At 39.8% G+C, this 15,682-nt stretch overlaps 2 protein-coding genes across 11 annotated transcripts in view; both read right to left on the bottom strand.

Moving 5' to 3' along the window:
• huwe1 (HECT, UBA and WWE domain containing E3 ubiquitin protein ligase 1) overlaps positions 1-15,682 on the bottom strand; it is a 57,989-nt gene that overhangs the window by 29,537 nt on the left and 12,770 nt on the right. For 7 of the 10 annotated variants that reach the window (XM_053482301.1, XM_053482306.1, XM_053482304.1 and 4 more), the window contains exons 8-32: positions 15,310-15,387; positions 15,154-15,201; positions 14,875-15,043; positions 14,642-14,742; positions 11,169-11,319; positions 10,923-11,050; positions 10,663-10,803; positions 9,678-9,783; positions 9,467-9,574; positions 9,248-9,349; positions 8,365-8,445; positions 7,968-8,074; positions 7,364-7,556; positions 6,127-6,218; positions 5,837-6,039; positions 5,646-5,703; positions 5,264-5,440; positions 4,267-4,512; positions 4,011-4,144; positions 2,530-2,654; positions 2,159-2,347; positions 1,456-1,672; positions 1,245-1,367; positions 919-1,156; positions 216-587 (exon numbers count right to left, since the gene is read on the bottom strand). In XM_053482301.1, the coding sequence (XP_053338276.1) occupies positions 216-587; positions 919-1,156; positions 1,245-1,367; positions 1,456-1,672; positions 2,159-2,347; positions 2,530-2,654; positions 4,011-4,144; positions 4,267-4,512; positions 5,264-5,440; positions 5,646-5,703; positions 5,837-6,039; positions 6,127-6,218; positions 7,364-7,556; positions 7,968-8,074; positions 8,365-8,445; positions 9,248-9,349; positions 9,467-9,574; positions 9,678-9,783; positions 10,663-10,803; positions 10,923-11,050; positions 11,169-11,319; positions 14,642-14,742; positions 14,875-15,043; positions 15,154-15,201; positions 15,310-15,387 (3,687 nt within the window). The remainder of the gene's footprint in view (positions 1-215; positions 588-918; positions 1,157-1,244; positions 1,368-1,455; positions 1,673-2,158; positions 2,348-2,529; positions 2,655-4,010; positions 4,145-4,266; positions 4,513-5,263; positions 5,441-5,645; positions 5,704-5,836; positions 6,040-6,126; positions 6,219-7,363; positions 7,557-7,967; positions 8,075-8,364; positions 8,446-9,247; positions 9,350-9,466; positions 9,575-9,677; positions 9,784-10,662; positions 10,804-10,922; positions 11,051-11,168; positions 11,320-14,641; positions 14,743-14,874; positions 15,044-15,153; positions 15,202-15,309; positions 15,388-15,682) is intronic. The other 3 variants (XM_053482310.1, XM_053482307.1, XM_053482308.1) reach the window with 3 other exon arrangements.
• The window catches only part of birc5b (baculoviral IAP repeat containing 5b), a 152,257-nt gene that overhangs the window by 3,593 nt on the left and 132,982 nt on the right, over positions 1-15,682 (bottom strand). The window lies entirely within an intron of this gene.

Raw genomic sequence — 15,682 nt, forward strand, 5'->3', positions numbered from 1 at the left:
ATTTAAAAATAAAAACAAAAATAAATCATCTCAATCTGTGTGAAACTTCAAAGATGTACAATATAAAACATGTATGGCTACTGTTAAAATCAGCTTTACATCATCTTTGTGTTACAAATTAATATTTTCCAAAGCATTTTTGCATTTATATTAACGCTGGCTTCTTTAACTATTTAAAAAAGCCTAAAAAGAAAGGAAAAAGACCTATATATTACCTGTGTGAGTTGAGCCTGGTTGACCTGTGGTTCTCTGCGCGTCGTGGAGCTGCTCCCGTCATCTGCAGTGCCTGCGGCCGTGCCAGCACCAGCACTACTACTACCGCCACCACCACTACTACTACTACCAGACCCAGAAGCACCTTCTCCTACAGCTCCAGTTCCCGTCCCTGTACTTGCTCCTGCAGCCGCAGAGCTTCCGTCCTCATCAGCGCGAGACGTGCCCTCTCTTTCCTTAGATAAGCGCTCTTGAATGACTGGCTCGCCGCGTAGAATGTGGCAAAGAATGGCCAGCATTGACTCGGCCATGCGCCCGCCGTACACCTTTAGTGGCTTGCGGTTCCACAAACTACGGATGCAGTTAAAAGCAGCCTGGGGGTGGAGAATCAAAATTAGCAGCAGGTCAGAAAACAACCATTGCAGCAAAGCAGGCACATTCGGTCAAGCTTTTGTCTTTGAGTGAAAAAGTCCAACATTTCATTATTCATCATCTATACAGAGAACCAGTTATGGTACAGTACAATACCTGTAGTTCTAAACAATATTAGTAATAAAACTGATCCACAAATCCTGCCTAGATTTATTGACTGCTCATAAATGTGGCGCATTTATGCATTTATGTCACTTTTTGTCAACATCAGCTAAAAATTTCATTACAACTTTGTACCGAAAAAAAAAAAAAAAAAAAAAAAAGTATTCTCACTTTTTGTGTGACGATGAGGAAACGCAGGGCGCTGAACTGTGGCGTGGTTGTTGTTGTTCCAGGCACTTTGGCAGGCAGAGAGTGCGGAGAGTCCAGCACCGTGCTAGGGTTCACCATCTTCTCCACTAGCATTAGCCAAGCATCTAAAAACTCCCCGGTCCCATCAGGCAGCTCAGTATGTTCCAAGCCCTCAGACACGGGCACCTTACCTCCCATGGACAACGCCCAGTTAAATGTCCTAAGCAACCAAGCAACCAAGTTAGAGAATGAAGACACCAGAGTGGTCATGTCAAGGTTAAGAACAGCTATATAATTACAGCACTCACTCAAACAGAGCATCATGGCCTCCAGAGCAGAAGAACTTCTGCAACATCAGGTGGTAGGGGTACTTCCTCTCGTCAAATAGCATGGGTGAAGTGAAGCCAACGGAGCAGATGAAAAACGTCAGCCTGAAACACACCAAACATGTCAGACATATGAATGCAAAAACACAAAGGAGCCTGATGAGGTCCAGATGCCAGGCTATTCACACTGTACCTGAAGCGAGGAGTGGGCGTATATGGAGGGGGCTGCCAGCTCAGGCCCTTGGTGAGGAGTTTGGTAAGTGAGGAAGCAGTTGAACGAGCAGCTGGCGTTGGGGCTGTGCCTGTGTTTGTCGTGTGGTGGGAGCGGCGCTGACGGACAGGTGAGCCCACACAAAGTTTTACCAGCAAACCAAACAGTTCAGCGAGAGCCCTTCCTAAACGAGATGATGCTGCAGAAAAAAAAGGTAAGTTTTAGCATAGAAACTTATAATTGGGAAAAATAAATCATTCTAGAAGGAACTCTAAAGACACTAAAGATTCAAACTCATTTTTACAGAATATTATGTCTATTATGTCTTTAAATGTATTAATGATCATTAAATTATGCTAGTATATAAAAGACACAAGTAGCTTAGAACTAAGAATAGACCCAAAAAAAAATACAGAACTAGCTTAGTTTTAGCTTAGAAACTTTTTATAATTGGGACAAATAAACAAATCCTTCAGTAAGGACTCTTTTTTACAAAATATCTGCCTATTATGCCTTTAAATACATTAATGATCATGAAATTAAACTAGTATTCAAAAGACAGAACTATTAAGGGTGCTGAGCTCAAAATTAAGAGACAATTAATTTAGAAGTCACATGTAATTTAGTCTGCTTTAGTGCATTTATTTCTTCTTAATGAAGAAAACTAGCAAAAGTCAGCACTGACCAGAGAGCAGAGGTTTGATCTGCTTGATTCGTGTTGCCATAGCTGGAGTGAGTTTGGACTTTGCTTTGGGGTCGGCAGCTGTGGGCTCATCAGTCTCCATCGGAGCGAGGGAGTCTCCATCCAGACCCATGCCCTCTAGTAGCCCCTGTGCAGAGGGATCCACCCCAACAGACAGAGCCTCCGAGTCAGCTAGAGGGGAAACCCAGAGAATTTTAGTTAAGCATGAAAAAATCTGGAGACTCACAATTGTCATGGGGAAAAAAAATAACAGGAATGAAAAGCATGCAAAAAGGGAAGTACTAGAATTCAAGGTGGAGAAAAAAAAAGACAGATAAGCAGAGGTTTATAGGGAAGGATTTATGCAGAATCACCATGGGGCAGTGTTTTTTTACCGGTTCTCCGGCCTCCACTAGTCGCCACGCTGCTGGAGGGTTTTTCTTCTTTGGGCACCAGTTTCTGCATGTCAGCCTGGCCGAATTCACAGCCAGGAGGGAGACTGATGAAAAGACAAAAAAACAAAATCAAATGTCATCTATGCTCTGGAAGAAAGGCCACAGTTCATCAACAAAATTGTTCCTTAAGGACCCTAAACAGGGGCCTGATTTCTAATCCTAAAAATAGGATCTCTAATCCTAAAATCAGTGGCAATTTTTAAGCTATTGGTTGAAACCAAACTCCTCACACGAATAACGCTTCACAAGCATTTTAAGCAGTGACCAGATGATCAAGGAATTTAGTCATGGCTTAGAATCCTTTGATTCGGTCAAAACATACTTTAATACACAGTTAAACCTTGGATTGCGAGCATAATTCTTTCTGGAAACTTGTCCAGGGCTTGTAAAACAAAGTGCTCATATATCAAAGCAAAATCCCCCCCCCCCCCCAAAAAAAATAATAGAAATGCTGATGATTCATTCCACAACCCAAAAATATTCATATAAAAAGAATTAGTAAAACAAATTAACCTGCACTTTACCTTTTAAAAGAATCCTAAGTGGTGCAAGTGAGACCAAAATGGAGAGGAGGAGGCGGGTTATCGTGTAGGACGACCTTCACTCACACTAAAAGAATCACTTCTCTCTGACGGAGTCTGTCGGCTTGCTTAAATAATCATCTTTTGTGTGACTTTAACAAGGAACCTCTCTAATAACACCTTTTGCCTCCTTTTGAGGATTTTACGAAAATGTGACGTTGCATTGTTGTTAAACAGATCAACAATCAGAAACAATCACTACACTTAAGACACAAAATAATTTTTTAAAATGCGTGGTCACAATGTTATAATAAACAGGACATGAGCACAGGGATTTTGGCTATACAAATGATGCACTGAGACCGAGCATGGGAGACGATTACCCACAATCCCACAGTACAAGAGAGGGAGAAGAAGCAGTGGCTCAGTTGTGATGACAAGATGCTCGGCAGACAAAGTGCATACGTTCTACAGTTTTCGTATATCAAGACCTCACTCGTTTATCAAGTTCTCACACTCGCAGACCAAGTTAGGTTTCACTATATCAGTAGTAGTCACTATATATCCAAGGTTTCACTGTAACTGTTCACCGTTAATATTACTGTAAATTTTTTAAAATACATTTTTCTTCCAGTATGAGAAGTGAAAATCAGGCATCACACTTTCATAAAGCAGAAAGAAAATAACCTGACTTTTATACTGCGTCAGTGTTTAAAAAGCCAATTTGTCATTTGAGTGTCCTGAGAGTTTCTTGCATTTCAACAGTCTACTGGTTTTAGCTTTCAGTCAATGGCAAGGAACCACTACAATCAAGTACAAGTTCATCCACAGGAGGACTTGCTCAGAATTAACCGAGGGTTGAGTGCAGGCAGTACTGACCTGTTCGGTGTGCAGAGGGACAACAGCACGGTGCTCTCCCATACCAGTGAGCAGTAGAGCTGACTCAATTTATTGAGTACACTCAGCCCTAGCTGAGAGCCCCACTGGTTCACGGAGATTGCCCGGATCTCACTCTGAGAGAGAGAGAGAGAGAGAGAGAGAGAGAGAGAGAGAGAGAGTGAGTTACAGGAGACACTTCTAATAATAAATTCTCCCTGTCAAACAATGACTGTCATTTTTATTCAGCAGGCTTCACCTGTCCAACCCTGCATGTGTGGACGAACATCAGGATGTATGCGTGTGCAGCAGTGAGTGCATGCAGCAGAGGTGTAGCCCGAGCAGACAGTGTGGCATCAGTGACATGGCCAGCATTGGCCAGTTCTCTCAGTAGAACCGAACCGCCCGGCTCCTCGATGGGCCGATGCAGCGGCTCCAAAGCTGACAGGATGCTGTCCAACTGGCAGAGCCCCTCCTGTAAAACCTTTGGCTCGTGGGATAAGGTCTGAGCCAAGAAAGAGAGTCAGTTACAGAAACTTACAGTCATAAAAAGAGAGACATACTTAAGAGAGACATTTTGGACAGTCATGATTTTTTTATTTACTCAGAATACATGATTTGAAACCATTAAAGATAATCTGCGTAGAATAGTAAAAATTAAATACCGGGGTCTTGCTCTTTGTTCATGGAAAAAACAAACAAACAAAAAAAAAATCAGCTCCTTTCTATACTTTTGCCAGAGTGATTTTTCTTTTTATAAAAACCTTCCAGATCTCATTTTTAGTTAGCATTCAGTAACTGCACTACAAAAATGGGAATGAATTTTAATTTTCCATCATTAAGCTATCAGAGCCTCCCTATGCATAAGGGGGAAAACTAAAGACAACTCATGTATATAATTGTGAAAACTAATATTCGTACATCTTCCATAGACTTTAAAATCTGAAAATGAAATATTTTTTACAGCTACAAGAACCCTGTAATATTTGCAAATGATAAAAGAAAAATATTGCTATATCCTTCCCGAAATGACAAGATCCATTAATATGCATTGACTTGACTTGTTATGCTTCATAGTATAGACTGACATTTATTACATAGTTTTGACATTTAACTTAAATGGCAAATCTATACAATCAAAATCATTCAACCAATAGGAGTTAACCATTTATTATAGCACAGTCTCGAGCTAACAATCGGCATACAGGCGTTCCAAATACATGTTCCAGTAAATAAATGTGCATTGATCGTCTCACCAAAATGGATTTGCATACGCCAGCTACAGCCTGGCACGCAGCAGACGTTGGAAAGTCTATGGGAAGGTTGGGAAGCCCCAGGATTGACACCAAGGGTAGAAGGCCTTTCTGGTTCACAAACTCCTGACAGTGGTCATCTGTTGTGTTGTTACTTAAAATGGACTCCACGAACTTCATCTTAATAAAAGAAATTGAAAACAGAAAATGCAATCAGTCTCTGAAAGCTGGTGGATATGCTCTTTTATAGACATGTTTTGATGAAAAGACTGTCTACAACGCTTTAAAGTAAATGTGCTGATTTATTATGCAATGCACACTGGAAAAAAAAAAAACCTTAGCAATGTTGAACAGGCAGTTCACTATTAGCTGACTCAGCACTTACCACATTGAGAATGTAATCCATAAGAGGGATGGGAATCCGCTCTTCAGTGCCAACAACTCTGCAAAAAACAAAAACAAACAAAAAAAACAATCAATTTTATTCTTTTAGGCTATGGCAGGTCCAAACCATGAATCAACGCTTCTCTCCGAATACGACTGCGATCAAACCGGTCATTAGGTTAAAACACTAACTGTCTGTTGCTTTCTGCTTCCCCCTGCTGTTGGGTGAACGTATGGAGAGCCTCTTCCTCCTCCTCGTCTTCGCTGGAGGCTTCCTCTGCTGCGTGGTTTGAGCGAGCTGGAGGGACCGTCACAGTCCCGTCTGCTTTCTGAATGGAGGGCTTCTGACAGATGTACTCTGGAGCTCTGCCCAAGTTACAGATCTCCTCTAGTAGCTGATGAGTAGATGAGAAGCATTAAATATATTCACATATTCCTAAGATTTTTAATTTTTTTTTTTAGAAATTAGAAAATGTTGATACCTTGATGATAGCCGTTGTGGCATCAGTTTTCAATGTGGGCTGATGTCTCATGAGCTCATCCACAGCACTGCCCAAGTTAGAGGCAGTATCTCCTAGAAGAAACCACACACACAAATATCCCCTTCGAACCTGACTTTTACCTCAGATGATCATGTTTACACTCCATCAACCACGGGTTTGTCAAAGTCAACGATGAGTATAAACGTGACAAATTTACTAGTAGGAGATAGATACAAGGGCCTATAATAAACAAAACTACAAATATGAAGGCTAATTAACACAGCAAAGTTGGTTTAACTTACAGGTAGTCCCCGACTTACGAACGAGTTCTGTTCCCGGAGCACAGATTTGTTCTCAAGTCCGACAAAATGAGTCTTATCCGCCTTTGACATGAGTATACAATGTAAAGCATAGCGATCTACTTGACTAAATCTCTGTCCCCTTTCCCCCCACGCTGCAATCACATGACATAAAAACATAATCCCTAAGGAAACTAATCTCACAATGTCATCTCTGCGACTTTACATTGCAAGGGGAATGCCGGATGCCATTTTGTCTGAGTTTTTTTTTTCTTCACTATATTGGACTGTCTTTTCCAAAATTAGGATTATTCGCCATGAGGAAAGCCATTTTCTGTCATTGTGCTTTCGAACTGATTCACTGAAACTAGTGAGGCCAATTCATTTCTCCCGCACCTCCACACGCACACATATAATATACTAGACTTTATAAAAGTTTTTTTACATTAACTTACACACCAAAAATATTCTATATAATTGTAAATATTGGTATCTGGTGCACTGCAGTGCCTATTTTTGTACAATACACGTGAACTACCATTTGAACCGTCTGTTGGTATCTGTGGAAATTCGTAACTCTAATGTTTGTAAGTTGGGGACTACCTGTATTTGTAACTGATGGTTTGTTGGGAAGAATGACTAGCAGAACTTTTTTTTTTTTCTTTTTTTTCAGTGGCAGTCACAGGCAGAAAGATTCCTGACCTAACCTAATCTCCAAGTGTTAAATTAGGCCACATCACTTCTTATTAACTCATTCAAAACTGGTTTGGTTTAATTTTTATTACAGGTACAACCACGTTTATAAAATAATGTAAATGTAAATTTCTCCCTATATCAAATATCACCGTAAATGTGTCAAAGTTGATTAAACGCTTGCTCTTATTTGCAACTGCATGACTGCTCAATACTGAGCTAAATCGTCTCACTGCGTCACTCACCCAGTGGGTCAGAGCTGCGGCGGCGGCGCATGGCCGGCAGGTAGTCGGGCGACAGTAAAACCTTGAACAGCCGCTCGAAGGGCTGGCACTGGACGAACGAGTGCAGGCCGCGGGCATTTAGGCACAGAGCACTGAAGACATTGGGCAAGGAACCCAGCACCTCTCGGGTGGCAGGGACCTGCAGAGACAGGAACTGTGAGAGAGAGAATCGGAGAGGAAAAAAGCAGAGTAGGGGAGGACCATGAGAGAGAGGATCGTGGGAAGATGCCAGGAACAAGACCGTCCAACAGGTGTGGTGCGAGCTGCTGGAGAGTGTGAGGTTTTTTGGGGGAAAGTTAATTGGAAAGAGCTGGCGAAGGAAAAAAGAGTGAATGAAACTGTGAAAATAACAAACAAAAGGCTACGAGTGAGTGGGTGGGTGAGACAAGATGTCCGTCCGCCCAAGACTTGCTAAACAGAGACGCTGTTATACTCAAACATGCAGAACGGAGGAAACGTGTGGGTTAAACAGAACACAATAGAGAAGAAGAAAAGAAACTACGAAAGAAAGGGAGGAGAATGCAGGGGTATGAGAGGGAGGGGGGAGTCGATACGCCAGACTTACATCTTTGATAAGCAATGCGTGTAGCATGACATCTGTGAGGCCGTTGTCCTGGAGGGAGGAGAGGAGAGACGGCTCCTGGAACACGAACACAGTCACCACCTCCGTCGCTGGGAAAAAGATGAGAAGATTGTTTTTAGCTCAATATATCCAGAGAAGTATATTATAATGGTTGTAACTTTTCACTATGTGGAAAAAGAATAAGCAGCTACACATTGTTTGAGATTCAGCTTCAAATGGAGTAATTAGTAGAGACTAAACATAGCATTTTAAGATTCATCTCAGACATTTCATATAGTCGACCCTGTTCAAAGCCCTCAATCCCTGCTATTGATCTAAGAATAGACAACGGCAAAATATGAAAAAAAAAACTACAGGTGCCCTTGTTCTGTATGCTCACCCAAGAGGAAGAGTGAAGGGCCATAATACTCGGCATTACTGATGATGTGCTTCAGCGAGGTAGGCAGGGACCCATCCATCACTGGGGAGGAAGAAGATGTTACATTAATCACTCGTCAATCATGAGTTAATCTTATTCACAAACACAACATCACTTACGAAAACATGTTTTCTCACTTGCATTTTTTTTTAACCGAGAGAGCACATTTTACATGTAAGCCTTTAAGAAACATGCAGCACCAAGCACTTTTTCTGTCCTTCCAATCAAAAAACAACGAAATAATCTTGCTTGTGGGTAAAGTAAGAACACTTGTGATTTAAAAATAAAATGTCATTCAATAAAGATTAAAAAAAATTTGGGGGGGGGGCACTCAGCAGTGCACGTCGTCTCGTTTTAATTGCATATAAACACAGTCAAGTCAAAACAAGACTCAGGAGCTCAGGTTCTCTTGCTTTTCAACTGATCTTTATTATTAATTATATAATAAACTTAATACAGAGAGAAAGCTAGGCAATTTAGTTACCCGAGAAATTCTTATAGTTACAGTCTAAGTGTCTTATAGAGTTTTTTCCCCTCTTCTCACATCAGCAGAAATATTGTCAGGCCAGCACATTGAATGTTTTTTTTTTTTTTGGTTTGTTTTTTTAAAAGGCAAGTGCAACCGTCATACCTCGTTTTGAATACACTGAAATAATCAATCTCTAGCAAATTAGGATTAAACTATTTAATATCAATTATTGCACTGTCACTAAGAGCAATGTAAGCTGCTACAGAAAAATAGGAAAAATCAACTTTTAAACATCTGTACTATTCATTTACAAAAACAGAAAGGCTTTTCCTTGCACAATAAATTTCTCATGATATTAAATCGTGAATCTCTCACCATGGCGAATGCCATCTGAAAAGGCCGGGTCTTGAATGGCTTTCTTCAAAAAGTTCAACATGGACTTGAGCAGCGCTGCCCTCTGAGGGATACACTGCACACCTGTAACAGAATAACGTAGAGTCACCTGATTATTTAACCACCTGTTCGACGTTGTGCTTGCACGTGTGTGTGTGTGTAGGGGGTATATAAGCGAGCTGCTGTGAAGAGTTGGCTCACCTGCTCTGGGTGCGCTCACTGTGCTGCTCTGTGCACGAAGGTCAGGGTCGGGTTTGGAGCCTGTGGAGGTCGAGGGTCCTGGGCTGCTCTCCATGGCAACCTCAGACACTGCAGTAAGAACCGTTTAGTGCAGTGTTAGATTACGAACATATATTTAAGCATGGCGATATCCAAATACTGCAAACTAAAAGTAAAATCAACAGAAACTGACTGTCCATATCTGTATCCATGTCTTCAGTTTCAGCAGCTGTACTAGGCCTCTGGATCTTTGGCTTGATGACAAAAGGGCACTCCTTCCGGGACAGATCCACTTCATGCTGCACAGACAGACAGTCACAGAGTCATATGAGAGCATGTTCTTGTAAGTGCTGTTGTGCCAACTTGTTGTGTTTATGTACGAGATATTAACTTTATGACTGATGAATGATTAAAAAGCATGCTTAATTTTAAAGCATCCGAATGCGTGAGATGTTCAAGCAAGAGACAATTCTGAGACAATTAAATCGATTAATAGATCCATCTAATTCAATGTTGAAATTTTTTATATTAATGAACAAGTCAAAGTTATTTGTTTGAGTTGAAATGTTTTTGTAAATGTAGAGATGCATTCTAAACATAAAAACTGACCACAAAGTTTACATTTACATGTATTAAATTATATTTAAAAAAATACAATGCTTATAAGTAGTTTTATTTCAATACAAGTGTGTTATTTATTAATCAAGTTAACAATCTGGACAAAATGTTTTTAATAAAAAGGTGCGTTCCTACAGATTTAACATTAGACAGCTTAAAGCTTAACCATCTGAATGTCGAATTTGCCGAACTTGCTTTTAAAAGGTGCATTAGTCTTTTTTTTTTTTTTTTTTCGGATTTGTACACAAATCAAAGGTACAGAGCTTCGCGAACAATAAATAGTATGAGATAACTTGAGGTAAAAATATATATATATTTATTCATATGTAAAACCCACCTGTTAAAGTTAATTCTAATCATAAAGAAATTACCCAATATTATTTAATACTGTTTTAGACACATGAAATTTAACCAGTCACCTTTGTGAACAGTAAACTTTGACACTCCTAGCATGAACGCTAATGTATCTAGCATGGTATTTCTACAAACGATATCATGTTTAACAGAAACGAGTAGTCACATTGAATCATGAAATCTCTACGGATGTCAAGTGCCTGTACCTCAAGTCTGCATATGAAGATAGAAAGGCCGCTGTGCGATTGAAAGGCAGCCATGTCCAGATTGGTAATTAGGTCCACGACACGCACTGCCCGCGTCACAAAAGTGATCTGGTCCTGCTCATCCCCCAGGAACTTAATCACCTTTAAAAAAATAATAATAATAATTAATAAATAAATAAATAAAGTAGTGAGATGTTGCTGATAAGACTGTTGTCATGGTACAAAAGATCCACGATTTACAGAAAAGGAAACACACTAACCTTTAACAAGGCCTCCATCATCCCACATGACACCAAGGCCTCTCCACCAGCATCATAACTGGCCAGGTGGTAAAGGAAGGAGAAGAGAGCTGTGGCAAACTGGTGCGGGTACGGCTCCATCAGTGGGTCTAACATGCGCACAAAATAGAAAAGTTTATCTATAAAAAAAAAAAATTTATCTATAGAAGTAGTGTTATCAGGGGAAATCTCATCATAAAAAAACACAAAAACATTTCTTTTTCTCACCAATCATGGCTTGTATGCAGTTGCGGACTAGCACGGGTAGGAAGCCGTGATAGGAAGCTGTGCCGGTGCAGTCGATGATATTTGACAGTTTAGGAGTCCGCTCCAAGTGGACAATGGACGTCAAAGTACGCAGCGAAGCAGCCTTTATGTCCTATCGTGAAGAGTGCAACACGTACATTCATTAAAACACTGCCGTTTAACTTGTCAGGTTTGTTTAGCATCAATCAATGTTTAACAACTTCAACTTTGAACATCAATCATGTGCAAGACATCCAGCACCACCATGTGACCACCATAATACTGTACTTAATTGATAAATCATGCCTGGTTCATTCTCTTATTTATCTTCAGTACTTTATTATCTAGACAGAGCACTGGTGGCTCAGTGGTAGGCCTCTCGGTTCAAATCGTTCCTGCAGATTTTGGATGCAGTGCCGGTACCAAGCCCAGATAAAATAGGAGTGTTGCGTCAGAAAGGGCGTCTCGTGTAAAACCTGTGCCAAGATGTTGTGGCGATCCAGAGGAAACACTGGACATGAAGTAATGTCTTCGGAATGGCAAGCCAGTCCATCATGCATGCTCATTTATAATCGTCCTCACAACAAAGGGTACTTCACAGTAACCAGTTAACCTAACAGCACATTTTGGGAGGTGGAGAAAATCAGAAAACCCCAGAGGAAACCAATAATCGCAAGATGAAAAGAGACCAACACCCAAGCAGCAGCCATCCTACTGTTTTAGTAAAGGAAATATGCTTGAGCATCAGAAATCAAGAATACCAGCAGTGAGCAAAACAAAACACCTGAATGCACTGTCTCAGAGTAAACACAAGTTGTTTGGTAATTTGGTTATCCTATTCGCCCAGCCAAATAACTTTGAATTTTAATCTAATATTGCTTAGAAATTTGAAACGCTGTGGTTTTGGAGACGTTTCTTTAAAAGGTTGGTGCAGCTCAGTTGTAAGAACCCCAAGAACATCATTAACACAAAAAAAAAATCCATCATCATCATTAAACCAACGCAAATAGACAAAAACATCACCTTCACTTCAAGAAAACACGGTCACAAAATTAATTACTCATTCTCCTGCTCTAAAACAAAGAGCTACAGCTTACAACAACAGTCAAAATGTGAGAGACAAACATGCCAGACATGACTGATCCCCTTTTATAACGACTTCTGTACAAATCAACTTTTGTGGGTTGTGATGTCTCTTGAAACAACTAGCAAAGAAACACAGTAATGAGTAGCTGAGAAAACACAGGATAAAGACGAAAGCAGGGAGGCAAGTTAAAAAAATAAAATAAAAATAAAAACACTCGACTATAAAGTCACTGGAGTCTAACAATGAGCACGGCTGACAAAAAGAAAAGTGGCGTTCGTTCACACACTTTCTAACATAATGAACAGGCTAGCTCTAACACAGACACCACAAAGCAAAGCATCCCAGCGAGGTTTTTACCTACCAGACAGTTTCCCAATTAGAAATGAAAGACCAGCCTTCATTACTGTGGCTCTCTCTAGCCATTTGCAGTAGCGAGCAGAAGAGAGCAGGTTTACTCACTTAATTACTAAAACACTGTTTACGCACAATAATAATTAAGCTGGAGACTGTTAAAACACACTACTTTGTAACTGTACGTTTCGAAATAAAAATCTCCTCAGGCCAAAAAAGCTGTATTATATAGAGAACTGCATTGAGACCACATTGCTTCCAAGGAAATCAAAATTGAGCACAGAATGCACCAAGTTGAAAATGTGTATTATTATAGTCTCGATTAGAAGTGCATGTTTTTTATTCAAACAGCATCTACCTACAAATAAGACCATATACATTGCCTGGCCAACAAATTTAATTTGCTGCATCAGAAGGGATAATTATTGGTGTAAGCCTGGTGTCAACCTTGTGGGAAACAAACATAAATAATGAAAAATACTTGATGTACAAAAAATATATAGAGAATCAGCCAAAAATGTATGTATAAGCACTTCAGGAAAAGAAAAACAGCATGATATACATTATATTAATAATATCATAACAATTGTAATATCATCTTATATATATTTCTATATATAACGCATGTCAATACATTTAGCATTAAAACGTTTAGGCAAGTTTTTCTTTTCCTTAAGTGTGCATAAATCTTTTGGCTGACTATATACACAATTAATACAATTGGCAAATCACAGCTTAGAAAGTAAGAGAACATTTCCACATGCTCAATGTCGCGAGACCTTATAGAATTGGGACTAAACGGCTGTGTGGCCATAAGAAAACTACTTATTAGGTTGATTGGGAGAAAGGCTTGAGTTTGCTGAAAGATTGGACTCTAGAGCTACGGAAAAAGGTCATGTAGTCCGATGAGTCCAGATTGACCCTATGCCAGAGTGATGGATAAGCATCAGAGTAAGACAATGCCTCTGGAGGCAGTGTTATGATCTGGGGTTGCTTCAGGTGGTCAGGTCTACGCTCAGCAACATGATGTTGCAATAAAATACAGTCAGCTGAATGACCAGGTTATTACATCAATGAAGGCAGAGTACAGTACACCGTCTCATTAGAGCTATTACAACATATCAAGAGCAGTACAAGATTCAATTATATTTAAGAAAAAAAAATTGAAAATATTGAATATATTCTTTGTTAAGGGGAAAGTAGAGGAAAAATCAGGAGTAGACAAATTGGTAGTCAATGCTACTATACTTAAAAAAAAAAATCATAATAATAAAAAAAAAATAATAATAATTAAAAAAATCCTTACTGCCCAGCAAAACAAACAGAGCAACACACACAAAAACAAAGATGCTATAAACGTACCACATGCTACTCCTTTCAAATCCTGGTTTCAAAGGCTGGTTTGGGTCACGGCTGAACAATTTCATTTTTAACAACAAGACAGATAAATTGCCACAGATGCATGGAGAGACTGGCAAAACAGAGCAAAAGAAAGAAAAAAAAGCTGTCCTTTAGCCCAAATCACCAGCTAGCACGCGCACGCACACAAAAAAAAAAAAAAAAAAAAAAAAAAAAACATATCTGGTCAGGACAACAACAAAAAAACACGACAGCTTGCTGACGTGTGAGCATTCTTCGTCTTTAAAAATGCACCCACATTCTTTACCAGGTCCATCATATTTTTACATTACATATGCTACCACTTTCTACAGTAATCAGCTACATTTCAAGGCAATTAAAAATAAACATAGGACTGTAGCTCACATTTTAATTATCCCATGAGCTAATTAATGAACTTATGATTCATTTACCAAACGGAGAGCAGAGATCGCTGCCAAAATCAAACCTTCAAGCATTTATTTCACTGTCGCCATTTCCAGGTCATAAGGTTTAGATGACCGCATAAGCGCCAGTTAAGCGCATTTGACATCATTATCTCTTTAGGGATGATGCAGAGATAATATGACAGCTGACACACTAAGAAACAAGGGGTAAAAAGAAAAGAGCCGTTTCTCACCACTAGCTGCTTGTCTGTGATCTGGAGAACATCCACCAGCTCCTCGATCAGCCCGTTGTAGAGTATACTGTTGGCTGATTCCTGGAGGGCATTGGAGTACACTACAAAAAAAAAAAAAAACAATACTAACACAAAACGTTCACATGTGCGCTCACAAGGGCCCCAACACCCATGGATGATGACAATAAATGATCCCCTTATTATGTCTGGAGCCAGGACATAAGTGCGCTCACCGAGAATGGAAATGGCATGCAGTCTGGCCTGGACGGCCTGCAGTCGCTTCTTGTGGTTAGAGAAACCGTGCGCCAGACGGATGTGTGTGAACAGCAGTGTCTGCTTGTCTTTGGGGATGTTGTACATGACCGTCAGCGACTCCATGATCTCAGACGGACTTTCCGAGATCTGGGCAGGGAGATGGGAAAAAAATAAAATAAAATCGCAATTAAGGTCAAACGAGATCAATAAGGATGTTAAGGGTTCTGGGATGACGAGTGACGATAACAAGGGCTCACCTTATCAAGTTGTTCGATGTGGATGTAGTGTAGAGTGTTGCTGCTAGACTGTTAAAAGAGATTAATGAAAGTAATTAGCCAACAGTTAATCATCCTTAGCTGTGATTAATAGAGTAGGAGTAAGAACTTAAAGGTAATATATATTTGAAGTAATACCTTTTTCTCCACTTTAACCTCAAAGCTAGGCTCGGCATAGAACTCAAAGTGCAATGTGGTGGCACTTGGTGGGTATTTCTACAAAGACATTAGGGAAATCATGACTAAGGTCAAATCAACATGTTGTATAAACATTAGAAAGGGCTTAAATTAGGATTGAGCCAATCAGTAGTACCAATAAACCTGTCTAATAAACTTCCCGCTGTGTTAATTTCTTAGTTTAAATCTCCATGCATAATTAAAGAGAAAAGGCATTCAGAGTTTCTGTTTTGTTAAGTACTGAGAAGCAAAACTAAGACGCATTAGAGAAAGAGGTTGTTAGGTTTCATACAGGATACAAAACAAGCCAAAGGGAAACACATTACAAGCTACA

This window comes from Clarias gariepinus, chromosome 22, assembly GCF_024256425.1.
Source record: "Clarias gariepinus isolate MV-2021 ecotype Netherlands chromosome 22, CGAR_prim_01v2, whole genome shotgun sequence".
Taxonomy (NCBI): Eukaryota; Metazoa; Chordata; class Actinopteri; order Siluriformes; family Clariidae; genus Clarias; species Clarias gariepinus.